This window comes from Tripterygium wilfordii, chromosome 7, assembly GCF_013401445.1.
Source record: "Tripterygium wilfordii isolate XIE 37 chromosome 7, ASM1340144v1, whole genome shotgun sequence".
Classification (NCBI taxonomy): domain Eukaryota; kingdom Viridiplantae; phylum Streptophyta; class Magnoliopsida; order Celastrales; family Celastraceae; genus Tripterygium; species Tripterygium wilfordii.
In genome coordinates this window covers 5789430-5815317 of record NC_052238.1, presented here as the reverse complement: position 1 = coordinate 5815317, position 25888 = coordinate 5789430, and the positions used below count along the sequence as shown (strand labels likewise).

Below are 25888 nucleotides of genomic sequence, written 5' to 3'. Positions count from 1 at the left end.
GTGTTATATAAATCAAATTATATATAATTGGTTTGGTCAAATCAGTTCGATCGATGACGGACCCCTATTCGATAGGGCCTTGTGTCATAAAAACCATATTCACACCACACATTTTCTAGGAAAGGGAACAAAAAACATTTTAGACTTGAGGGCATTTTATACTTTTGTTGATGATTGCAAGTCAAAAACTAGTTAGGGAGGCCTCTTACTAAAATGCATTAATAATAATAACTAATAATAGTAATATTGGTAGTTAGTAGTACGTTTTTAAAATAGGATCCAACACACATCCGTTTTGTGTTACATAAATCAAATTATACATAATCGGTTTGATCGAATCAATTCGATCGATGACGGACCCCTGTTCGATAGGGCCTTGTGTCATATAAACCCCACACACACACATATATATGTACATATATATATATATATATATATATATTTTATATGATTGGTCGGTACTCAGTTGGACCGACCAATTCAATTGTCCGGTCCATTCAAATCATTCAGATAAAAATCAATAAAATTACTGATAGTATGGCTCAAACTTATATATATAGAATAAATATAAAAGTACTAAGTGTATAAATAACGATATGATACAAAGAAAATATCAAATTGCTATTAACAAGGGATCATCAAACAAGGTATCCGATTGCACTCAAGAGTCAAAATATACACTCATCACTGTTGGCACCATCACGAGCTGAAAGTTTATTTGGATAAAACAAGGGATCATGATGTAGAGTCCAAACATTCTACTGCACAAGATCATCATTCCAAAAATGCAGCAAAAACTAAGAAAATGTAAATACTTTTAAGGGCAATAATATGAGCAACCAAAAGAACCAATAATTCAGCTTTGTGAAATAAAAGTTACTTGTCCATGAAACAATATGAACGGATGCATAATCAAAGAACAATCTTAACTGGTGATCAAGACCAAGAAACTGAAAAGTTAATTGTTGGGGAATCTAAAAGGAAAATAGAAATTTGGCAAGCCTCTTGTAGATCCTCCCCTAATCAAAATTCATCATCATCCTCCTCAGCTATGTGTTTCGCTAGCTCTTGCTCCTGCTGTTGTCTCTCCCTCCTCTTTTCCGCACTTTCTTTCTCCTTATGGGAGTTTGGTGGAAACCTGAGCGCACGTACTGCCTCATTATGCATGTTGAGGCAGAATGCTATCCTTGAGTTAAATGTCATTTGTGGCTCATTTGTTGAGTAGATATCCCCAGTTTCCTTTGATACCATCCACCCATTCGTATGATCCAGGATAGCATCAACAGCTCCATCTCTGATTGCCTTGGCTACGATGCTCTCAGCATCTGCAACAGGATTTGCAGAATTCAACCTCAATTTTGTGGCAACATCGACCAATGAGATACGAGAGTAAGAGATACTGATGTTCCGAAGCCCTGTCCTTATGACATTATGGCGTAGCCTAACAATCAAATTATGGGTTCCATCTTTATTGAAAGTACTTGAGAACCTCTCTGCAACAGATTTGAAGAGCTCCAAATCTCCAATTCGCACAGCCTGCATATACAAATTCCCCTTCATAAAAAATCTGCAAAAGCTGATGGACCCAACTTTTGCAATAACTAATATGTATCCATCTTTTGTGATTGCCAATACTCACATTTGTCAGCTCAAAGTATGGCCTCAAAGCCTTCTCCATGCCTTTCTGCATAAAAAGGGTCCTCTCAGGGATTTCTCCCAGCAGTAACCTGACAATGACTGCCCACTTGTTGCATTGAACTCGAAAACCAAGAGCTGCAACAGGGGCTTTCCGAGCAGCTTGAAGAAGAGACTCTTTAGCATCTGTGTACTCCAACTGTATTGTCCTTATCTTTCCCAAGTAAAAGAGATAGCGACAAAACTGCAAGAAGACATAATCATAATATATTATTACCACAAAGTCAGAAGCGAAATTAGACCATAATTGGTACTGCAACAATATCAACATAAAGTTGAGATTATTTTTTCCAATATATGGAATCATGCAATGCATGTCTATTTTGACATAAGATAAGTTACACCATCAACTTCAAGTTCCTCGTATTGTCCAATATCAATACTATTTATAATTGATAATCTCGAACAAAAGCAGATTCCAAGGCATTTGTTTACATTTTCCGGCACTGGAAACTTAAAGTATTTTCCAACATCTAGATTCAGAATTTAAACAAATTTCACATTTTGAGCATAAAAGTTACCTACCACCTTTGAAATCTTTTTTCAATTAAAATAAAGTGCATTGAAAGGGCACCAAGCAGGTACCAGAAAGAATCCAATATTCTAACTCTAATCCAAGGTTTGCTTCATTGTAAAACTTTATCTTAAAACACGGTACCAAAGAAAAGATGCAGCTCTAAGTATTGTTAAAGATCTCTAAAAGCTAACACAAATCACGATTACAGCTTCCGTCAGCCAAAAATAAATGGTTCTGATCCAATTGCCTAACTCTAATCCAAGGTTTGCTTCTTTGTATAACTCTATATATGAACAATCCATTTTTCATATAGATTAGTTTGTTATAAATATGGTAAGATGCAAACATGGATGTGCGATTCAATACAGTAAAGTGCTGATTTCTTTAAAAAAACAAAATCCAATATCATGGAAAAATTATCAACAAATATCATTTTCTTTAAAAAAGGAGAAAAGGGGAGGAAATGAAAGAGAAGAAACAATAAGGAATTACATTTTATCTTCACAATCATGTACAATTACCATACTCAAGTTTGACCCATTTAGTGTTTATCATGCTAAAGGTTAACTATTCAGCGCTTAACATTTAGTTAGTTGAAAATTTTTGTGCATGTCTGATGACTCACAAGACTCAAAGAGCATAAAAAATGAATATTTATTAATATGCATTTATGATCCTTCAAATATAAATATGATGCTGAGAAAGAGTAACAAAGTGTTGCCTGCTGGTTTGAGTGAGCTTCAAAGCGAGGGGCCTTTGACCTCAACTTCTCTGCTTGATCGTATAAATTATAATGGAGGTAATTGCGGAGTAGCAGGTTGAGAAGTGTTTCCTGTATTAAACCATTAATCAAATATAAGACTCAGGATATATAGCTAGTACGAAACTAAAATTGACAAATTTTACCTGGCCCAGCTCATCATGCCGCAATGTTGCAATCCGATGAAGCGCAAGGAGGTCACTGTCAGTAAGCAAAAACCAGGGATGAAGAGAGAGAAGAAAAACTCAACAGTAACAGTAATAGATCCTAGTCAAGCAATTATAGTCCTTTATTTGTGTTTTCTGTGAGAGCTTCACCACAAGGATAACCGTGTAACAAAAAAAGTACATATAAATCTAGCTGTGTAAAAACACTCCACAATAAACATTATGAATAGGAAACTCATTCTAATAAAAATCTCACCCTCTAATTTCAGCAAGATCACCGCTGAGTTCATAGCTAAGAGAGTAGTAGAAGTAGAGCCTAGATGCCAGAACATCAACAGTTCTCCTATTAAGGTTCCTCAACCGGGCAACACTTGCTGAAGCACAAGCTTTAGCCTGAAAATTAGAAAAGCCCAAGGTAAAAAATTGAGTTGATTGAAAACAAAGAAGACAAATTCTCTACATAAGTATAGGCCACTTTACCTCACCGTAATTCTTCTGATCGATGAGAAAAATGAGCACCAGCAGATAGCAGTACATCTCAATCTCCGGCAAAGGGTGCTTCACAGGAGATTGAGTAACTGATATTGCAGTATCAACCTCCATTTCATGCTCATCTTCCTGTTAGAAAATTCAACAATTTTAGTGCTTGAAAAGGAAAACCAACTACAGTGAGGAACTGTAATAGAAAGTAGAAACGCAGAAAATAAATATTGGTATAAAATATACCATGTTAGCTGGCATATTTCGGGACTCTGATAGAGGCTGATAGACCATACATATATTTGACATTCAAGAAAGCCGAAATACTTGAAAGTCAGAGATACTAAATAGGGGAACTATCCATCAAGCACCATTAACAATTAGCCTTATATGATAGTATCTTTCTTTGCTTCAGCTTCCATTGAAAACAATCTCTGCGCTCACTGCTCACCCTTCCAATGGTTCAAACCAAATAATTCAAACCTCACGTAATTTCAGTTTGCCCTAAACGTATTGCACCATGTATCATACAACACTTCTATGGAGAATTCATGACGAAAAACATAATGCCCTAACTATTATGCACAAGACAGGACCATATGACGAATTCTCTAAATTGATATAGGATATTGACATATTGTACCCAAAATTATAAAGGAATTCACACAAATTCCAAGGACATCCAGTATTTATGGTTGTTTCAAAGTCTACCTTCGGCAGGTATGCAGATATTCGAGTATACGCATCGGATCCAAGTGTAAGAGCAAAGCTGAGGAAATCATAGAGCACAGAGGGCTTCAGCTTCCGTCGAAACGAAATGGTCAGCCTCACCGCCCGCATAATTCTCCGCACCTCCCTAGTGTAAGCTCCTGTCTCTATCAACCCCGCAATCTCCTTCAAATCTAAAGCATCGAAACCCAATTTTAAAATCCAACCAGAACAGGGGGAAAAAATCCCATCACATATAAAAATGCGTGCATTGATATACTTACTGTCGAAAGTAGAAGGGGAGGTGGGGGTGATGGAATTGGAGGGAACCGGATTCTCTTTCATCTCCACATCTTGAGTCATCTTCGTTGAGATTTTAGGGTTTTCGGTGAAACTACAAAAAGGGAGGATTGAGTGAATCGAAAGAGCGAACTTGGGTATAGGATTTAGGTTGATTCAGGGCTGATCAAAGATAGAATGAGAGAGTGCCTTGATCTGGAAGAGAAACTGAGAGGTCAGGGAAGTAAAAACCGATGCTTTCAGCCTCTCACTTGTCTCTTTCTTTTGCCACAAGTCTACAAAGAGGAAGAGTGTCGAAAACGACGCCGCAGATACCCACGTAAATCGTACCAACAACTTTTCTGTCCAAATATAAAAAAAAATTTCGATTTAAAATTCAATCCAGGTCTAAAAACATAAATCTTGTCCAAACCATAACCCAGATTAGTTTATTATCCGATTTTAAACCAATCCGAGTTTAATCAATTAAATACATCTGAAATTCAATATGAGTTAGGATCCGGATATGTCAAAATTTCATGAACACGATGTTGACCGACCTAAAATCGACCTGAAACGATTTTTTTCCACCCCTAATTTGAATTTTGAAAAGCCCTGGGCCAATTAAAAATGTGTAAAATACTAAAATCCACCACGAGCGGGCGAAATGGGCCATGGAAATCCTATGGGCCGTACTCATCCGTATCGTGTTCTCTCTCAGGAGTGACCTTCCTCAACTTTTGCTCACCCTTAGCTATAAAGTTCTTGATTCCCAAAAAAAAATATGATTGGGCTTGGGCCGATCTTTAAGGGTTTAGTCAAGCCCATAATCCTAACCAGGGTTCATGAGACATGACGAAAAAGATCAAAAATTCGATGCCTTTTAAAACAGGCATGCTTATTAATACATTTCCAACCAGATGACTACCCCTATTAGCATTTGAATGAAGGATTACCATAATGTTACATGCTGAACTTATAATTATATGATATAGTATTACCTATGGACCTCGGTCCGGCATAGCTGAGCCCTCTCTACTAAAAATGCCCCACCTTCCTTGTCCTGCCTTATCATCAACCAGCCTTTGGCTCTGTTCTGCAGGAATCCTGGCAGAGCCATTAGAGCTTCCTTCTCGCTTCCAACGAATACCTCCTCCTCGAGCATCTGCTTTGGGTGCACTGAAAATTCCATAACTAGGTCGTGGGGTATCAGAAGCATTGGGGCGAGAAGGTTCCCGCTTGCGCACGTCAATGGAAGAGGGCTTTAAGACTGGAAAATGAGAACTGCCCCCAGGTTGCCTCTTTTCACTCACTGATGGTCTGAGGTTCATCTCCTGTGGCATTTGCCTTCGAAGATATGGATCTCTTGTAGCCGGAATCTTATTGTCTGTTAGCTTTGTAGGTGGGAACTGATTCTTTGACTCGCTCCTCGCATACCTGTTTCCTGTCTCTAGGGAAGGTTGCGGTTGGAATGATGGGTGTGTATTCGGCTTAGAATCAGGCACTTGTCTTGGATGCATGATGTCCGACTTATTGAAGGTTGTGAAAGAGGAAGCTGTTTGAGCTGCAGAATGCATTTCATCAGTAGGATAAGAACTAGCCACCTCCACATTATCTCTCAACTCAAACACGCTCTCAAAATCATCATTCGAATCAACCACCGACCAGTCAGTCTCATTATCTGCTATGCTTTTATCTTCTTTATCAGCACTAACTGAAGATTTAGCAGAAGTGGCACCCTCTCGAACCCCTACACTTGTATCTGAAGCCGCCTTTGATTTTTTCCCACCACCTTTCTTTGAAGGGCCAAATTTGACATGCCTGTGATCCCTCCACTTTAGGTCCACTCTCCACTATAGATACATCTTCAATCTATCGAAATTTGTTCACGATATATGGTAAATAATTTTAAAATAAAAAGTGATAGTAATCAGTCAGGTATCAAAAACTACCACAAAAATAATAGAATAAGATCTTACCATGGCAGAGAGACGAGATACAATTCTCCCAGATCCTGATCTTCATTACCCTTGGCCTTGGCCTTGGCCACACACTGTTTCAGAACCATAAAGAAATTTAGCTATCTGAACTTACATGTAAAAGCCCCGTTTGGAAGGTCGTGTGCTCAGCAGCACTGGTAGTGTCAAACACCGAGCAACGCCCTGCTACCAAACGCATAGGAAACGGCAGCGTATACGCTGCATCGCTGCCGGTTCCGGTAAGAAAAACCACGCTCATGAAGTGAGCGTAACTGCCATACACTAGCCCTCTCGTGTGTGTTTTTCCTAACCTAACCCTCTCGTCTTCTTTGAATTTGATAATGCTCTGTGGGTTGCGAGTCGGGGCTGCTATTCTGATAATACCCAAGTATGACATTAGTGCTCATACAGTTGATCACTAAATCACCGGAGACAGATAAATGCGATCTGTCTTCCATAAGGCTGCTCAAGTCAGGGGCGGCTACTTTGGGGGAAGGAGCTTGAAGATAGTGTGAGAGCCAAATTTCCTAATGCTAGACTTGACCAGGTCGAAGACACGTGGCTATCATGGGTGTCAAAGGAAGAAGAGGAAGATAAAGTGTTTTTTTCTTTTAAAAAAATTGATTTTATTATATATCAAAAACGAAAAAGAGGAACAGATGGTCTTCTTTTTATTTTTTCTTTTTACATCCATAATTAATTAAAATAAAAGTTATAGTTGGCATTTCTAAACTCATATATCAATTTTTTTGTAAACTCGTACCACTTATGTTTTTTTTTTAAGTATGACTAATGGTTAATACTTAATGACCTTATTGGTAAATTGACAACATATACTCTATGTCTAGATTTAGTTTTACCAAACACTTAACTAGCATATTTTACAATGTATACTCTAGCATAAATCAACGGAGTATACTCTAGCATATACTCTTTTAGCCATACTCTCTACCAAACACACCCTAAAACTCAACATCTCAGACACGCAAAGCACAAGCACATTTGATAAGACGGCAAAACTTTCTACGCAAATTCATAAATACGAAGTGAGCTGATGGCAATGTGCCACACTGCCAGTGCATGCTATGCTACATTCCAAAATCACCACAACAACACTTTTAAGGCATTGGGAAGGGTATGGATGGCAGTCACTCCAAAACAATGTATATACAAACATGGACAAACAAAGCACTCGGAAGCATACTCATATATGCCAACCTGCTGCGAGATCACCTAACAACACCATCTACTACATACGGTGGTTAATTGCAGATAAATCTCAAATTTTCTTATTCTGTACCATACAGTGCACTGCACACAAAGTTTTCTCTTGCAGGCTATCATCTCATGAAATCTTACATACAAAAGAGGGAGGATTGCGTACAGTCAGCGGAGACATTGATATTTTTTCTTTACGGAACTCTTTTGAATAGTATGCATGCAATGCAACGGAGTGTGCACATAATTAGCAAATATTTTTGTAATGAGCATCCATAACAAGCAACTGTCCTACGAAAAGGGGAAAATACCTTCACCCGATAACCACGCTCCATCAATCTTTTGGTCATATCAGCTTTCATCTTCAAGTCTTTCAGTTCCTGCAAGCATTAGTAGCTGGTACATATTAACACATTATTACATAAAATAAATACACTACAACTTTCTGTCAGGTGATTTAACCATCTCAGAGATGCAGAGGAATAAAACAAGCTTCATATATCCCTTTTCTACTTAGTCCATAAAGTCTTTTGATGCACAAAAAGAAAAGAGAACAACGAAAAGATCTAGTTGAAGAAAGCCTAAAGATCTAGTAGTTATTGATTCAATTCTAAACTTCCCAGGTTTCTCACAAAATCGACAACTGGTTAATCTCAATAAAATTGTTAGATTTCACCAATTGTATGATCATTCTTGCATAATTACAAGGTTCATGTGAAGTATGTACATTAGAAGACAGCATGTTAGTAAGCAACTGAGCAAACAAGTGGTTAGTATTTTTCATATTGATGAGACCTCCAAGTAATAATGTTTCGTTTCTATTATTTTTCCAAAATTTTCACCAAGATTTTGTCAATGGGTCCATAGTGTGAGAAAATTAGGAACAGAGTTTTTAGAGAAGAACTTACACATTTTGGAAAAAACCTAATGACTTTGAAATCTCCCTTTTTCATCATCACCTCAGACTGCATAAAAATAAAACCATCAGAAATGTTCAATTGCCAATGCATCCTCCAAAAATCAGCTATAACAACAGGGCTCTTCAGAAAGGGGGACTATAAGCTGCTAGATCTCATAAAGTTCATGTAAAACAGAAAATACTCAGGTAACCATTCAAGGCAAAAAAAAAAGTCTCAAATTAGGACACCAGCTACCAGGGATACACTAGAGGTCCAGATGCACTTATTTAACGTGATTCAGAAAATGAAAAGTAAAATGAAACTATATGGAGTTTCCAAAGCCTAATCATGCAAATTGTCACAGAAATAACATTCTCTTCACCAGAAAAATTCAAGATATCAAAACACTGGCATAATAAATGAAATTTTGAACTTTCGCACCACAGTTCTAGGAAGGAAAAGTAAAAAATAAAAGGCTCACATTTCATACTCTTAGAAGTGCTGGGACAAAGAGCTCGTATAATGAACAGCCTGCCCTTTTAACTATGAACACCAGAGCAAAGAAGAAGAAAGAAAACAATTTTAAAAAACTATGTCAGGCAGAATCTACAAGTAAATAACTAATAAGTAATTCAACTATCTGCAAAATCTCAGTCATTCTTCCCACAAAGAAGTATTTTCAAATAGCTGTAAATGGAATCTAGCAATCGAATTACCAAGAAAACAAACTACTCGTGACATGGACTATCAGTGTCGTAGCTGTAAAAAAGAAGCATCTGGATCCACAGTACCTTGCTTTTAGCACGTTCCTTTTCCTTAACTTCTTGCTTGTACCTTTCCATATGGAAGTCCATTATTTTGCAGACAGGTGGATCAGCATTCCTTTGGACCTATATAATATAAAAATAAATTTTTGAGGCCACCCAGAAGAATTATAATGGAATAGATGATTAAATGTAGAACTTTAAAGTGCATAAATAGTTCAAGTCTTAACATCCTTGGATTTTCAAGAATTTTCATCACAGTTTGAACAACAAATGGAAAGGACAGGAACAGACCATCCACGCAGGTCGTGTTCCACAAACCAAGCACTGAACGACAAAAGATTGGACCTTCCAAATGTTTCCTAAACACCCTTCACAAGTTGATCCCAAAAACAATATGCAAAGCCAATGCTGACACAGCTACTATCGATACATCACTAGGTCTCCTAAGCACAATCAGGAATGGCAGTGTAAATCAAGCAAACATCCCCCAAATTATAGGCCATTTTCTCACAACAGTGGAAGCAGGTAAATAAAAGATAAGCATCGAGATGAGCATTTACATAGCACTAACCAAACTATATTCACAACCAAACTGGAACTAAATGAATAACCCTGAAATTATAGAGGAAGGTCTACTTAAAACTCGCATGGGATCCAGAAAGCTCACAATATAGTGCCACATTGGGACCAAGGGCATATCCATCTCCACCAAATACTCTCAATAAAAGAGAAGAGACACTCACATTGAAACTTTTAAATAATGAAACAGGAAAGCAAGAATTTAAAAGAAAGGATTCCTTCAAAGATGAAACCTCTCATTGCATCAAGAACTAAGTCAAATTTATCCCCCTCTTCCTAGTATCACCTTCTTTCACCCACTAAGAGTAACAAGGCAACAAATCTTAGGAGCTTACCTCAACCAGATCAAGATTAAGTTTCCTCGCACGTTCAAGTGCTTCCCGCCTGGAAACAACATAATGCTCTGCAACAAATTTCGATGATTTGTTATTCCCAGATTTCACAAGTCATAACCATCATCAACCTAATAATAAGAATAGATACACACAAACACACGGACATATAAATATAAATCCAGAGTCAACAAACATACCTTCGTTTATCACAACCCTAACAATGTCAGCTGTGATTTGTTCATTTAAACGAGGTCCAGTTGTATCCTTGTCTTCCTTCTTCGGCTTAGTCTGAAATTCAATTATGCCTCGTGAAAAACCCATCACGTAAACAGAACCAATGCAATTTACACGTCACAGACCATGGTTTAAACCCAATAATAAACAACAAAGAATCAACCATGCCCAAATAACCAATTAAAACCAAAAAAAAAAAAAAAAAAAAAACCCCATTCCAACAAACTAACGATACCAAACACGATAATTTAATTCCCACCGCAAATCACCCCCAATCTTATTCAATTACAAACACACAAAAAATAGTCTTTCCATTTATGATAAGCTATTGTCTAAGGTTACCTGAACTGGAGCAGCAAAGCACCTTACATTACTGCAAAAGCCCGTGCCCATTCTATTAATACCCGACAACGGGTTCTCTAATAGATAATGTGTTGAGCATGTCGTGGAGTAATTAACCGAAGACGCATGAGGAATTTGTAAGTAGTATCTCTTGAGCTGATGTGAGAAAAGCTTGAGCTTTGATTGGTTGATTCGACACCACAAGGCCATTGCTTTCAGTGAAATAGATCAGAAAAGTTGCATTCTTTGATCTGAATTTTGTATTTTTCGGATAGATTCACGACCAAAAACCCTAATGCCCTGTTATTTGTGTGTGGCCTCTGTGTCTATCCTCGTCGGTTTCGGTTTAACATACGAAGAACAATCAGAACAGTTTTGACCTTGGGGGCCTCGAAGTCTTTCAAGGTAACGAGATTTTAACCGTTGAATTAGATCTTGTGAAGTGGCACTTTAAACCGTTGGATTAAAATAATTCTTCTTTTTTTTTTCATTTTTCCCCTTAAATTATTAATTATATCCTTATCTCTCTTTTTCCCCTTCGGTAATTTCTTAATGCAATTATATTATTTGATTCAATTAGTTGAATAACAGTCAAAATACCTAAAATTGAAATCTTTATTGAACAATATTTTTGTAATAAACAATTTCGTGTATATACACCATGGGATAAAGAATTTATGTACATCCAACAATTTGTCAATAATTTTTGGATTAAGTATCACATACAAAGACAGAGTTAGAAAATAATATTGACCTGGATTAATTCTAAAATAATATTACTTTATCCACCAAAAATAAAATAAAATTTTAAAAGGAAAACACCTAAAAGACAATGATTCCTACGCCAAACAAACAGAATTGCAAAAGCCTACATTGCTTGCATGGGAATGGCTACCTAATAAATATAAATATTATATAGAAATCTTTGACAAAAAAACCCTAACACCCGAGCCATTAGTTGTAGTGATAAGGATGGTGTGCATCACCCTAATGACTAAGATTCGAATCCCCCCTCTCCCTTTCAAAAGGAAAGCCCTATCTTGCAACAGTGTTCAACATGCTTACAAAAGAATACACGTCGTATTAAAACATGAACCGTTCATTATCATTTAGTGAAATGAAGTCATCAAAAGCTTCTCTTTCATGCGAGAAATAAGCTTAAACTTTTCCTCTGCCTCCACCTGCTGGCGAATGTCAGTCCTCGATGCTCGGTCAGGATGAAATCTTAGCAAGGCTTGTTTATAAGCAGCGTTAACCTGCAAATGGCCAATAACATTCATCAATAAAACAACAATTGCAAAAGAACAGAAGGTCAACATAACTAATAGTCACTGGGAATCTACTAAGAATAACTACGAAGCCCCTTAAAATAGGAATATTAATCGAGCACTGAACCCCTCTTCCCACTCTCTCTTTTCTTTTCTGTTGAGAAAAGACGGGGGTATGAGAGAAAGTTTACTCATAGAACATGACCACGTAAATATAACTTCGAAGATGAAGCAGATCGAGATAGACGCAATTTACCTGGTGTGACAAGGGACGATAACCTCCTGGGACATGAATACCCAACCCACGGAGTAATGAGGCCATATCAATGCATATTTTTTCCAATTTACAAAGCTCGTTCCTTACTTCAGCACGAAACTTCTCTTTCAAGTTCAAATCCTCCTGATCCTAAATTTCACATTTAAAAAAAAAGTATAATCAAACTTCATCTCATGATACGAAGCATTTCTTCGTCATCATGCAAAACAGATAACCACTCACCTTCTTCTGTGTTTCTCTCACTTCTTCAACACGCTGCTTTTGTCTTCTTTGCATGTCTAACAATCGCATGCTTTCAGCTTTTTTTCTCTTCCGCAACCTCTGAGCCTCTTCAGCCTGGAAAACAATGATCACATTAAATGTCAGATTATCTGTTCATTTACTTGACAGCACTTCTGATATCATTTCACATCAACAATTAGAAAATCAATGAATTTGAATCGCAAGGCAAAAGCATGTTTTTAGAAATGCAGTTTCTAGTTATCCAAGACAGTGCCAATAACTTTCAATTACAGTAATTCAAGCATTTCAAACAGAAGACTATTGAATTTCTCGAGCGCGTATACTAAAGAAGTATGATTCCAAACACACTTCGAAAGGCACATTCTCCCAGACAATTAGCCATTGGTAAGTCTTTTTAAGTCATTCTACAAACAAAAGGTATCCACTGGCTCCAACTAATCAACTGTAACTGCCTAAGGAACATCTTAGCACCTCATAAAAGAGATGGAAACACACAAATGAGAAGGATGAGAACACTGTAATAACATATGAATATATGGGGTGTTATATGACCTATCCACAAAAACATACTTGGAAGAAAACAACACAACCAGGCAAGTGAATTATTATCCAAGGATAAAAAAATTTGGGATGATTCATGTGTTGCATTTCGAATACTCATCAGAATCACGAAAACAAAATAATCATATTCAAAGTGCCTATAGATAGCAGCTAATGTGTTTTAAGTGCTAAAAACCAACCCAATGGAGTAATGGTACACTTGAAAACCTAAGGGTTAGCTATCTAATGAAAGAGGAGCAAAAACAAGGTATTGCATTACTCAGATAATCTCAATGCACATATCAAACCTGAATTTGCAATTGCCTCTGCCTTGAAGCCCATTCTTCTTCTACAACTCGCTTGTATTCATTGGTCTCCTTCAGCTTTTCACGTTCATTTATTATATCAATTGAAGCAGCAGGTATAAAATCACCACCTTGAGTCTGTAATGGGTCCATTCCATGACATAGCTTATTGGTAGATGTAGAATCAATAGATGGCTGCTTAGATTCTGATGAACTTGGTTTCCCTTGCTGATTTTGTATTTCACAATGCTGACCATTGCTTATGGATTTTTCTGGAATGGCTCTAACTTTGTACTCAGAGGGACTTACGACTTTTGTAAACGTCCAATCGGATGGTTGAGCATTTGAGACCAATTGTTCTCCAGAAACTGGTATCTCTTTGAAAAACTCATTCGTTTTCTCCAACTTATCTCTTTCATGATGGATGTTATCTGTTTCATGAGAATCTTGTTCATTGCAGAAAGGAATATCTCCATCTTGTTCATCCTGAAGACTAGCTTTAAAATTATCACAATACACATCTGGCCTTGACTGGGAATTAGAAAAGGAATGTTCATCGGCAGTGTTTCCCGACCTATCTCGATGAAAAGCTTTTGAATGATTATCTTGTCTATCACCATGTTCCCCATTGGACCATGAAGAGAGTCCCTGAGAGTGGTATTGCTCATCATGACCACTAGAGCCACGCCCATCACTGCATCCAACATCATTCTGCGGTACAGAGGTGCTTAAATTAGCACCAATACATGTTTCTCCATTTAAGCAAACATCATCCTTCCCATAAACATCCTGATTGATCTTCTGATAAAATTCCATATGGGTATCAAGAGATGCATCATCAACAGTAGGACCAAAGGAAGTAAAAAATCCTTTCTCAAAATCTGTACTTCTTGAACTTGTGCAAGGAGGTTCTTCTGATTGTTTTCCATACCCATTTCCAGCATCAACCTTTGGATGAACATCACCATGGGAGGCAGAGGCAGTGGCCTGAGCATCAAAACCCGAATTACCATCGTAAGCATTACCTTTTCTCCTAATTGAAGCTTTCTCCCACTGTTCACGAAGCTTGCCAGAAGACCCTTCCATAAATTCACAATCCGAAGAATCGGAATCTGAAGAATCACTCTCAGAATCATTATTCAGACCATAACGGTTTCTACACGGATATTTCCAGGTGTAGGATTTCTGGCACTTTGACAACTTGAATCCAGACTTTTTTTCATGAATAACTCGACATTCATCATTATCTACTTCAATTTTCATATGGGAGAACACAGGACAACTTTTGCTGGAAGTGGCATCGCTATCACTACCACTTTCCATATTGCCACCAGGTTGATCCACATCGTCACCATCATCATCGTCTATGCTTATTATGCTCCCATAAGGGTATTTTTTAACTTCTCTACGTATTCTAGAACCTTCACATTGCTGCTGTAAACCCTTGGGCGCATCAATGACTATCACATCATTGAGCCTATCACTGTCAACATCAATGAGAACAATATTATCAAGATTCCCATTTATCCCACAGTTGTTAAGTGTTTTCTTCTGGAAACATGTTCTGTTTTGACCTCTTGAGACTCCTTCTGTCATTTGATCCCAATATGCTGCATATTGATAATATAAGTCAATGAAAAGAAATTGATTAATAACCAGAAATACATCAACCTCACAATGCAAATAAATTACATGATTAAAATCATTTCTGGCAATAAATAGCACATCCTGTCCCAAGAAACCTGATATAGAATTGAATCAATGATGAGTTCTGTGAAGCATCTCAAAAAATTCATTAATATGTTAATATTGGACACAAATATGCTAAATTTTATTGGATTCATTGGTTAGTATAATAACAATTAGGTGGATACTTAGGGCCAAAATTCTCGTCTTATGATTTTTCTTTGTTTCCTTTTTCTGATTGGTTATAAGTTTGCAGTCATAACTCTGATTTGCAAAGGTGGCGTATTTTTAAGGAAAAATCTGTGTAATGGGAAACATTCTGGAGAATAACTGTTTGAATTTCATAACACAAGAAAGTATATAAATGATTTCATATCAATAAGGGATGGCTGGGATTTGTTAGAATGACTTCGTTTATCAGCAACAGTTGCAATCTGATTAGGGAAAAAAAGATTGATTTGAGATCTTTCCCTCGATCGACCTATCTGCTTTTCATCATTGATTGACATGTTTACAGTGCAGACACAGACGATGGTTCATAGATAATATGTATGTGTTTCTTTATAGAGTTTCGCAGGCGGGCAGGGGCTTCATAAGGAAAAAAAAAGTCAGTTGCTGGGAATATTCTTGAAAATGAATGGTTTCTTAAAAAGCTCCTTGAATATATATGTCTTACAAATTCAGTTGATTGATCATTCTAGTTCCTTATTTCATTTACTTTAAATCAATTACCCAAATCACATCAAACTAGGTACTTCCTACTTAGTTCCACCAACAGGGATATTCAATATCGTTCCTCAAAACACAGCAAAACACATACGCAGATGTTTCTGTAGAGATATTAGGAACTATTAGCTCACAATAAGTAATCACATAGGGAAACAAGATACAACCACTGATACTAGGTAAGAGTGCCCATAATTTGATAAAACAAGTCATCTTTCATGACTAACTGGCAAGCTGCTGCATGCCCCATATCAACCGATCAACAGTAAATTCAAAAATTAAATACCTGGAATTCCACGAATAAATATGAAATGGTGACAAAGCTGCCGCCCCAATTCTGAAGCTCGCAATAAGAACTACGCACTGCAAACAAAAAGGAAACCCTAACATGAATCAAGAAAACCTCAAACAGAAGATAAAGTAAAGCCCACAATCGAGCAGAAATCTCATAAATATCCAAAACCCATCTTCTAATTTGCGAATTCCAACGATTGCAAACTCAAAATTTGACAACTACATGGGGAAAAAAATTTCATAGACGAAGAGCCCATTAACCATGAGAGAGCAACTCACCGGTTGAAGATAAAACGTTGAATAGTCGTAATCAAAGAGATCCAGATTGTAGATAACATAGCAGAATAGGATTTGAGGTACTACCGCCTTCGTACATGATGGGTTTGAGGGAGTTGATTTCTGGCATCAGAATCAGAAACTGATCTCAGGAATACCTCAACTCGAAAAACACATGCATAAAAATGAGCGGGTGCTTTTTTGATTTGGTACGCGCGACAGCGTCGAAAGTTTTTGGGGTTTTATTTTTGGTCTTTTAGATTCGGTCTGCTCATCAAAAAGGTCATGGATGGGATTTTTATTCATTTACGGATTTATCCAAAGGATAAAAAAGATTTGAGGTCTAAAGCATTCGAGCTACTATAAAAAAGAATTACAAGTGAATTAAAATAAAAAAAATACAAATAAGGTTATCGTCGGATAATCCCAAACGACACCATATTACATCAGATAATCATCAAACGACATCATACTCCTCCCGACTACATCAGATTACGTAGACTAAATAAAAAAAAAACATCAAACAAACAACATTATGGTTGTAGATCAATGATCTTGATTTCCCTCTCAACAAGACATGTCGATCTCCTTCATATATGAGTCTCATCACTATGAATCAAATATATATCATTTGAACGGAGGACATTATTACATCAGCACAATCGTGTAAGATTTATATATGTTATTACAATTCCTTAAGACTTGTAGAATTGTGACTTTTTATGATCTCAAAGTCAAATTTTGACTTGGCAAATGATTGACTTTTAGGAGTTTAAAAAGAAAAAGGTGGGTAATGTCATTTTCTAATGTAACGAAAATAAATCACAATTAAGTCTTCCAACTACGTAGTCTGCAGTTGTGTTCATACTGCGTTGGGAGGTTGACCTCCTCACTCCCACGTTGTATGAGTTTGGCAGTGTGTTGCAACTGTGTTCAGTTGCAACACACCTCACAACACCACAGTTTTTTGTGACACGCCAAACAGCTTTTGTATTCTAACTCACCTCACAGCACCACAGCTTTTTACCTCACCACACCTCACCACACTCCCAAACACTTACAATATATGTTGACTTGTCCTATGTAATCAAATTAGGTCAATTATTGTATTTTAGATTAATGTATAAGGTAAACATTGAGTGATTTTATATTAATATTATTAATCATCTAATATAAGTGTAATTTTGATACGTTAAACGCACCTCACAGCACCGCACCGCACCGCACCACAGTTTTAAAAATTATGCGCCAAACAGCTTTTTACGTTTCAACTCACCTCACAGCACCACAGTTTTTGTGTTGTGTGTGCGACGCGTTTCATTGAGAGTCACGACTCACGACTTGACATCAATGTATAGGCGTAATACCAAGCATGGCCCAATATATCCAACAATCCACTCCACTTTATACCATGACAATGGCCCAAAGACCTAGATCTTTGTAGATGGTGGGACTAGAGTCTAAACTAGACCATTATTTCTTGTAGAATGCCTATAAATAAATAAAGGCCAAAATAATCATATGATATCCGGACTCTTCACTTCCTACCATAACTGTGTTGGTTATGCATGACATGAGTATTTGGTATGATACTCGGACTCTTCACTTTACGGCTTTACCTTGCCTCTCCCTATGGTAGCTTTCAATTTGAAGAACCGGACACATTGATATGTACCCATACCCGACACCCGTACCCGAGTCCAGTCAATATGAAAAACAAATCTGGTTCAATCAAGGAGTCTTAAACCACTTGCATTACCAAAACATCTAGGTGAACTTGTGGATAGTGGGAGGAGTTCTAGCCTTTAAGCTCAACAAAATCCATCCACAGTAGCATCTCTTCATGCAATTAAAGGAACAATATTAACCGTTGCAGAAGTGTTTCTACTAATAAACAAGAAACCTAAAGTTCACTCCTTCGAATGATTCCAGTTGGGATCACCTCACTGCGATGAAGAAGGCGAGTTAATCTTTAGTAATTGACAAAGCTGTAGACCTCAAACCTGCACGCACTGGCTGGAAAACAGAGAATCCACAATACCAGAGAGCCACAGAAACCTTACTTCTTCATAGTTCAATGTCGGACACCCCAAGCAAAAAAGAACTTGGCTCACTGGATCCAAGCAGCGGCATATACTCTGACCCTCTCACATGGATGCTAAAGCAAGCTGCACAAGCAACAACATAACATGAGCAACTCAAAGGGATAAATGAGAACTAACGATGCAATATATTATATAGTAAATCAAGAATAAATGTAAAATTTCATGTACGACATTAGAACTTCAAGCAAAACAAAAATAATTTTAATATCAAAGTATCAAACATATGGTGTTGTTACATCCTTAATCATTGAGAACAATTGGACACACCAAAGGATTAAAGTATTAAACATATGCATGTTTGGGTATTCTTAAATTATTGAGAAAATGTCCAATTGAAGATACGCAATCTTGCAAATCAATAAATCAACTATTTTTCAATCGAATGTCCATGACAAAAGCGCCAACTATTCTTCTTTATTCTACTTATCAAAAACAGAACAACTTTGCGAAGTTATAACAATGCAAAATGGCTGCTAAACCTCCCTGCGGTTGAATGAAACTTTTAATAAGTGCCCTCAACACAATGATAAACCAAACTTGAGCATTGTCACAAATATAGGCACCAACTTGACAAGAGAGTGTTTTTAATCATCAGATCATCTGCATGATCAGGCAAATGTGCAGCAGGAGCATGATACTGATCAAGTTTACACAGCTATGGTATTGTTATGAATCTCAAGTTTGAAAATAATTATAAGTAAAGTACGGCTAAAAGTTTTAAAAAATGCTCTTTTTCTCTAACAAAAAGCTATTATCATTCAACATGACAATTACTAGTAACATAATACCATTCTCTATCTTCATCACACTTTGAAGCATCGTATCCATCTTTGTCTTCATGTCAGAACTATCATCCATATGTGGGACAATTAAGGTCAACTCCCTATAGATATCACGCACAAATCTACATATCTTCTCAGCAAACTCAAGCTCACCATCTGATATTCGACCAATAGCCAAACGCATCAGCTCTCCTGTCAAATCCGCAAGCTGAACAAACACGCTGAGAATCTTTCTTATATGCAGATGTTCCACTCATATGAAAATAGAGTCACTAACAGATATAAGGGAAAAAAAAAAACTGAAAAGACAAAAGATAATATATCCACCACATCTCAGCACAAATTTCACGGAATTACCCCTAGGATATAGTCGAGGACGTTAATTTTTAAAGGCTCGAGAGATGGATCATTGAGTGGTAACAGAGTAGCGTTTATCTCATCCAGATTCAAAAGAGTCCCAGTTTTGCAGAATCTAAAAAATGTTGCAGCTTCAACATATTCTTGTACCTACAAAGACCAAAGAATAATGAATGAACTTGTCAATGTCTACAGATTTTACAGGCAAGGAAGAAAGATGTTACCCCTGGAGAGTATGCTCTTCTAAGCTTCCAAAAATCAGACCCTCGCAATTCATTTATCAACCGAGAAATAAACTGATCTCTCACAGCTGCTAGATCCTTTTCAGCCTTTTCCAGAACTTCATCTCTATTGTATTTACTTATTCTGCCATTTCAATGAAATTAGATATCAGAGTGCAATTACGAAAGCAAAATTTTCAAGTATGTCAGCAAGTTCAGGGAGGGTTAATTCTTATAGTAAAGGCTTGGTGAGAATAATATCAATAAATAAAGTTCCCTGCTCATCATTTGTACAGATATAAGTTAATCGTGATGAGGATAATAGCATCCAAGTAAACAAAAATGAAAATTTTCATGCAATTGATTAGACTGCCCTAAAGGTTGTAGAAACAAAGGAGTATTCACCAGGCATAAAGACTGAAAAGATGTCTCAATAAAGAAATAAGACAAACGCAGAAAACACGATAACAGAATAAACAAGGTAGAAAGATAAATCTATTTACCTGTGCACCTGAAATATGACCTTTTTGCTGTTCATGGTGATATCACGACTTGCCTTAACCACTCTTTCTCGTTTATCATTCTACAAGCATACATGAAAATGATTACAAACTTAGCAACATGAGTTTCAATAAAGCAATGCACTTTCCTCCCAGCATAATGCATTCTAAATTTGTGCAAGCAAGAAAAACAACAAATTGAGAAAGACACACTTATACTGTTATACAGCAGAATGTCAAACACAGCTCACAATCATTTATCAGTAGTACACACATATAGCCAACTTGTAATAAAGTTAAGTGCAGTGAGATCAATTGGTGACAGAAAAATTTTCAGAAACTTTTCAAAAATGGTAAACACTCCAATGTGCAATTGAGTATTAAATGCAATGGAAGCTCACAGACTGTTCAAGGACAACAATGTCACAGTTTTTGTGTAACAAATAAGATTAGGGCATGGAACTTCAAAATAAACAGACAGAGAAAAAGAAGTAGAGAGGTTTACAAGGTTGTTGAGGTAATCGGCGTATTTAGTAAAAGCTTCCTTCATGGGGGAATCGGTGCTCATCGCTCTCGCCCGCTTTGCTGAGCTCTGCGAAGAATCGCCTGCAACTGTTGTTTTTATACTCGCATTATAAATAAGAAGGAATTCGAACAAGAAATCATAAAATTAGAATTTTTAAAACGCTAGGGTTTCCTGCTTTGGTTTTCCAAAAATGGTAAATGCCTTACTTCGATGGAGGAGTTGGGGTTTGGGTTTGGGCGCCATGTGAGATATCTTGTGAAGAGCGCAAGAGTAGAAGAACATCCGTTTCGGCTCCTGGAGTTTTGCCGGGCTGAAGAGAGTTGGCGTTCGTGTGAGATTATCAAGCTTCAAACTTTTGATTTTGGACTTAAAAGAGTTGGACAGTGCATCTAAATTAAATTTCCAGGCCCAGGATTAGGCCCATGAGCATGACCAGAACCAGGACCGGACCAACCACATCCTATTCTTGCTGCCTGGGCCGTATCGTAACCAAGTTTAATACACAGCACCATATCAGTATATCTATATCACTTCTCTTGTAAGTTTACGAGTTTGGTCCAGTGGTTTGCTGACCAGCGGGATACCTGCCCAACCCGGGTTCAAGTTGAAACATTCGCATTATAATTGCGCCGTGATGTTGGGTTTGGTGTGGATTAGGTCTTAGGAGCTTTTTGGACCAGCCCATATGACTTGCCTAATGGTTTGGCGAGGGTAACTGGATTCTCCCCTTGGGGGTTTATAGCATAGGGCTCGGCCCTAAAGACTGTGTCTTGTGATAGTTCCCCCAATGATTAAAAAAAAAAAGTTACATATTGTCGAAATAGATCTACATGATAGGTTGGAATCGAACTTTTGATACACATATACCTAACACAATTAATTGTCAATCGAATCACCTCTCGTTAGTCCTACGTGATAGGTAGAATGCATGTATGTGGACCTCTTTTTGATTTTAGTACATACCCAAAGTCAAAAGCTTGCAACTGAGGCTTTGGTATTTCTACATAAATGAAAGCCTAGTCCATGACAACTTTGGACGCGCATAACCAGGCTGGCTGTATCCTGAACTGGCCTTGAAAATCCAATTTGACTACTAAAATTTCTTCAGTTGTGATGAGAGGCCAAATACACTTGACCATATCAACTTCTTTTCATAAAATAATGGTGGCTTGGATTGTATACATGAACTCTAAAGTCAAATCATTATACGAGACTTGTATTCTTTGTTTTTTATGCTACCCAAGTCAGGCAGATGTGCAAAAGCAATATTCTTCAAATAATCAAATCCAACGGCTGCAAGTTCATCAATCATCCTAGAGTCGTTGACTTGGCATTCCAATGCATACGTGCATGGCTTTGGAAGTTACTAGGGGTAGACCCAAATAAAAATTCAGGATCTCAGAAACCAACAAAAGAAGGGAATAATGTGAAAGAATAATCCGAAGGTTGTTGAATTGAATGAGTTGGGTAGACATTAGCCGACCAGGTTTCTTCACAGAGATGACAAATGCCCAGTTGTCGACATGCTTTTTATATATTAATCTGAGTGAGATCAATCCAAAATAATCCACAAAGTGAACACATTTTTTGTCTCCTCTTTCCATTTTCAAATCCGTGTAAACTGGCTTGTCTTGTCTTCTTCCTTTCCTCCTTTCGTCGTTTTGGTGTGTGTGTATATATATATTGTTGTCAATTATTTACAAACTAGGGATCACCACTTCAGATAGCAATCATATAAAACAAAACACATGTACCTAGACCATGTATATGCAGGTATATCATATCCCGAGTTCATATATATATATATGACAAAATCATATAAATCCAAACCATGCTTATGTGATCATTGTATAAGCTGAAACCATTAACTCATATATACATATATATTTAATCGGCAATGCTATAGAGCAGTACACATGTAATCAATAAAACTTTAATTGTCTTTTAGTTCAACACGTATTGAATCATTGATTACACATCATCAACCGAAACATGATTGCACAAAATATCACACTGAACAATATGACCAGACTCAAAGCAACAGAGTTTGTTACCGAACGACGAAATGAATTGAAAACAGAATTTGAAGCGAGGTACGCGGATGCGAATCTCCTTAAGGTGATAAAGTCGTCTGCTATCGGTGCCTACAGGATGGATGGCAGTTCACCTCCCAAGATACAACGCTTCACTCCCACCGTTGGTAGCACTATCAAAACGATGGACTTAAGCGAACCTCTCTCGAACTATGCTCTCAGACCTGAATAGAATTTTCTTAGAGTGTGTTTTTCTGTACGTCTTTCAACTGAGAAGACCACTTCTATTTAACGAGGTAGTGGAGATGTGGATAGAGATAGGAACATATTTTGATAACTCTAGTGGATAGACACAATCTTGAATGAATCCAATCTTGCAGGGATTTTATCTGAGCAAAACCAATTTAGTTTTAAGCTCATCTTCTCACATAACTTGAGTTCAGGCCTCAATTGATTTGGGTCATTCTTCACCTCTCTTATTTGGGCTTTGCACCAAATAATCCAACAATCCCCCACAAAGAATGGATCAAATCGATTGGTCTGACTCGAGAAAAAGTCTGAGAGTACAACAGAAAGTACTATATCAGGATAGGTAGTGTTTGGCTTTGAACCTTCCTTAGTGAAAGCTTATCGAACTCACTTAACCAGTCAGTGGTTATTAGCCTTGAACTGCCAGTTGTTATTGCAAGCTTAAACAATAAACCTCACATAGCACTTCCCAATTCGAAATTAGTTCTCGGTTGTGCTCATTATCTCGGCCATGAGCGTCTTGGGTTTCACAAGTGCTTTAGAAAATCTTGCCTTAAAAGAATTCCATAGAGCCGGCCTTACTCCACTTGCATAGGTGATGCACCATCAAGAGTATCTCTTTATACCCCACTTGTGTATTACAAGATATGGCATCATTAAAAGCTTAGCTTATCCTCAACTTTACAGCACCCAGTGCATCCAGGAAAGGGGAGAAGAAAATATTCTGAGTGCTTTCTCATCAGTTACAAAGTTTGCGTTGTCCTATTGAACCTAGTCCATGGGATCTCCAATCGCTAGGTTAGGTTTCCACCAAGTAACTCTTATTGTGTTAAGGATTTTAGCCCCATTCCTTTCGATGCGCAGTTTACCCTCTCAGATGTTAAACCTTTTGTAAATGGATCCGCAATATTCTCATTCGATTTAACATAATCAATGGAGATTATACCAGTTGAGAGTAACTGCCTCACTGAATTGTGTCTACGACGGATATGTCGAGATTTACCATTATAAATGAAATTCTGTGCCCTAGCAATAGCTGCTTGATTATCGCAATGAATGCATATTGCTGACACAGGTTTTGGCCATATTGGAATGTCCTCTAAGAAATGACGAAGCCATTCAGCTTCTTCACTAGCCTTATCTAGAGCAATGAACTCCGATTCCATCGTTGATCGCGCTATCAACGTTTGTTTTGAGGACTTCCAGGAGATTGCCGCTCCTCCCAAAGTGAATATGTAACCACTAGTTGATTTAGATTCTTCAGAATCTGCAATCCAATTAGCGTCACAGTATCCTTCTACTACAGCTGGATATTTACTATAACACAAAGAATAATTCTTTGTCTTATTTAAATATCCCAATACTCTCAACAGAGCTTTCCAATGTTCATGTCCCGGATTGCTTGTGTTCCTACTCAGTTTGCTAACAGCATAGGCAATATCAGGTCTTGTACAATTCATGATGTACATGACACTTCCAATTACTTGAGAGTATTCAAGTTGATTTATTGCGTTTCCAGTATTCTTGTGTAGGATTAGGTGTGCAAGAAATGGATTATTAGTATCTTTGATATAAAAATCCTTAAATCGTTCAATCACCTTTTCAATGTAGTGTGATTGAGATAGTGAAAGGCCATCAGAAGTTCTTGAAATTTTGATGCCTAGAATCACATCAGCAACACCCAAATCCTTCATGTCAAAATTCCTTTCCAACATTTTCTTGGTATGATTAATAGAATCAATATTCTTACCAAGAATTAACATGTCATCGACATATAGACACACAATTACACATCCTCTCTCAGTGGATTTTGTGTACACACACTTGTCACACTCATTGATTCTAAATCCATTTTGAATCATGACTTTGTCAAATTTTTCATGCCACTGTTTAGGAGCTTGTTTCAGTCCATACAGTGATTTGACAAGTCTGCATACAAGCTTCTTATCTCCTTGGGTTTGAAAACCCTCAGGTTGTTCCATATAAATTTCCTCGTTCAATTCACCATTCAAAAAAGCAGTTTTTACATCCATTTGATGTATCTGCAAATCATATAGTGAAGCTATTGCAATCAACATCCTGATGGATGTAATCCTTGATACGGGAGAATACGTATCAAAATAATCTAGACCTTCCTTTTGTCTAAACCCCTTGGCAACCAAACGTGCCTTATATTTGTCAATGGAACCATCTGCTTTCAATTTCCTCTTGAAAATCCATTTGCATCCAATTGGTTTATTTCCGGGTGGAAGTTCAACCAATTCCCAAGTATGATTGCTCATAATGGATTCAATTTCACTGGTCACAGCTTCTTTCCAGAATGGCGCTTCTGGAGACGACATTGCTTCACTATATGACTTAGGTTCTTTTTCTAACAAGAATGTTAGGAAATCTGGACCAAAGGATGTAGAGATTCTCTGTCTCTTACTCCTTCTTGGTTCAGTGTCTGTAACCTCAGCTTCTATCTCTTTTCCCTTTTCGAAGTTTAACTCCCTTAACCTCTTGTGAGGAGTTTCACCTTGATCCTTTTTGTAAGGAAAG

The 25888-nt window shown here is 37.3% G+C and overlaps 4 protein-coding genes across 7 annotated transcripts; all 4 read right to left on the bottom strand.

The window, feature by feature from the left end:
- Positions 1 to 832: 832 nt before the first annotated feature.
- LOC120002272 (probable 26S proteasome non-ATPase regulatory subunit 3) lies at positions 833 to 4863 on the bottom strand. 2 transcript variants are annotated; one of them, XM_038850961.1, is made up of 8 exons: positions 4612 to 4863; positions 4331 to 4521; positions 3620 to 3757; positions 3396 to 3532; positions 3119 to 3173; positions 2934 to 3044; positions 1640 to 1879; positions 833 to 1536 (listed from the first exon to the last, which is right to left on the bottom strand). In XM_038850961.1, exons 1-8 carry the CDS (start codon positions 4688 to 4690, stop codon positions 1024 to 1026), a joined length of 1464 nt encoding a protein of 487 aa, XP_038706889.1. In that variant the 5' UTR covers positions 4691 to 4863; the 3' UTR covers positions 833 to 1023. The 2 variants fall into 2 exon arrangements, with proteins under 2 accessions (XP_038706889.1, XP_038706890.1); XM_038850962.1 differs by having other exon boundaries at positions 4331 to 4494.
- Positions 4864 to 5433: 570 nt separating this feature from the next.
- Positions 5434 to 11315, bottom strand: LOC120002273 (translation initiation factor IF3-1, mitochondrial-like). 2 transcript variants are annotated; one of them, XM_038850963.1, is made up of 8 exons: positions 10960 to 11315; positions 10581 to 10671; positions 10384 to 10451; positions 9494 to 9592; positions 8712 to 8768; positions 8115 to 8183; positions 6586 to 6659; positions 5434 to 6478 (listed from the first exon to the last, which is right to left on the bottom strand). In XM_038850963.1, coding segments are annotated over exons 1-8 (669 nt in total). In that variant the 5' UTR covers positions 11170 to 11315; the 3' UTR covers positions 5434 to 6477. The 2 variants fall into 2 exon arrangements, with proteins under 2 accessions (XP_038706891.1, XP_038706892.1); XM_038850964.1 differs by lacking the exon at positions 9494 to 9592.
- Positions 11316 to 11735: 420 nt separating this feature from the next.
- LOC120002755 lies at positions 11736 to 16884 on the bottom strand. The gene is made up of 6 exons (XM_038851549.1): positions 16578 to 16884; positions 16291 to 16367; positions 13596 to 15202; positions 12727 to 12840; positions 12484 to 12633; positions 11736 to 12215 (listed from the first exon to the last, which is right to left on the bottom strand). The coding sequence occupies exons 3-6, from the start codon at positions 15186 to 15188 to the stop codon at positions 12069 to 12071; spliced, it is 2004 nt and encodes a 667-aa protein (XP_038707477.1). The 5' UTR covers positions 15189 to 15202; positions 16291 to 16367; positions 16578 to 16884; the 3' UTR covers positions 11736 to 12068.
- A 1414-nt stretch (positions 16885 to 18298) lies between these two features.
- LOC120002756 (translin-associated protein X) lies at positions 18299 to 21430 on the bottom strand. Of its 2 annotated transcripts, XM_038851551.1 has the most exons (8): positions 21272 to 21430; positions 21045 to 21151; positions 20543 to 20622; positions 20043 to 20184; positions 19819 to 19968; positions 19468 to 19669; positions 18638 to 18742; positions 18299 to 18520 (listed from the first exon to the last, which is right to left on the bottom strand). In XM_038851551.1, exons 1-7 carry the CDS (start codon positions 21345 to 21347, stop codon positions 18642 to 18644), a joined length of 858 nt encoding a protein of 285 aa, XP_038707479.1. In that variant the 5' UTR covers positions 21348 to 21430; the 3' UTR covers positions 18299 to 18520; positions 18638 to 18641. The 2 variants fall into 2 exon arrangements, with proteins under 2 accessions (XP_038707479.1, XP_038707478.1); XM_038851550.1 differs by having other exon boundaries at positions 18299 to 18742.
- Between the last annotated feature and the right edge of the window lie 4458 nt (positions 21431 to 25888).

Excerpts from the sequence above, each read along its gene's own strand:
- LOC120002272 (XM_038850961.1), bottom strand. The coding sequence starts at position 4,690 with ATGACTCAAGATGTGGAGATGAAAGAGAATCCGGTTCCCTCCAATTCC. Across the intron at positions 4,522-4,611 it reads CTCCCCTTCTACTTTCGACA|ATTTGAAGGAGATTGCGGGG; the intron begins GTAAGTATATCA and ends TCGATGCTTTAG. Across the intron at positions 3,533-3,619 it reads ATCAGAAGAATTACGGTGAG|GCTAAAGCTTGTGCTTCAGC; the intron begins GTAAAGTGGCCT and ends TCTAATTTTCAG.
- LOC120002273 (XM_038850963.1), bottom strand. The coding sequence starts at position 11,169 with ATGGCCTTGTGGTGTCGAATCAACCAATCAAAGCTCAAGCTTTTCTCA. Across the intron at positions 10,452-10,580 it reads TAGGGTTGTGATAAACGAAG|AGCATTATGTTGTTTCCAGG; the intron begins GTATGTTTGTTG and ends AATTTGTTGCAG. Across the intron at positions 6,660-8,114 it reads AGCGTGGTTATCGGGTGAAG|TGTGTGGCCAAGGCCAAGGC; the intron begins GTATTTTCCCCT and ends GTTCTGAAACAG.
- LOC120002755 (XM_038851549.1), bottom strand. The coding sequence starts at position 15,188 with ATGACAGAAGGAGTCTCAAGAGGTCAAAACAGAACATGTTTCCAGAAG. Across the intron at positions 12,634-12,726 it reads TGAGAGAAACACAGAAGAAG|GATCAGGAGGATTTGAACTT; the intron begins GTGAGTGGTTAT and ends TGTGAAATTTAG. Across the intron at positions 12,216-12,483 it reads ATCGTCCCTTGTCACACCAG|GTTAACGCTGCTTATAAACA; the intron begins GTAAATTGCGTC and ends GGCCATTTGCAG.
- LOC120002756 (XM_038851550.1), bottom strand. The coding sequence starts at position 21,347 with ATGTTCTTCTACTCTTGCGCTCTTCACAAGATATCTCACATGGCGCCC. Across the intron at positions 21,152-21,271 it reads ACCCCAACTCCTCCATCGAA|TTGCAGGCGATTCTTCGCAG; the intron begins GTAAGGCATTTA and ends TAAAAACAACAG. Across the intron at positions 20,185-20,542 it reads GTCATATTTCAGGTGCACAG|AATAAGTAAATACAATAGAG; the intron begins GTAAATAGATTT and ends TTGAAATGGCAG.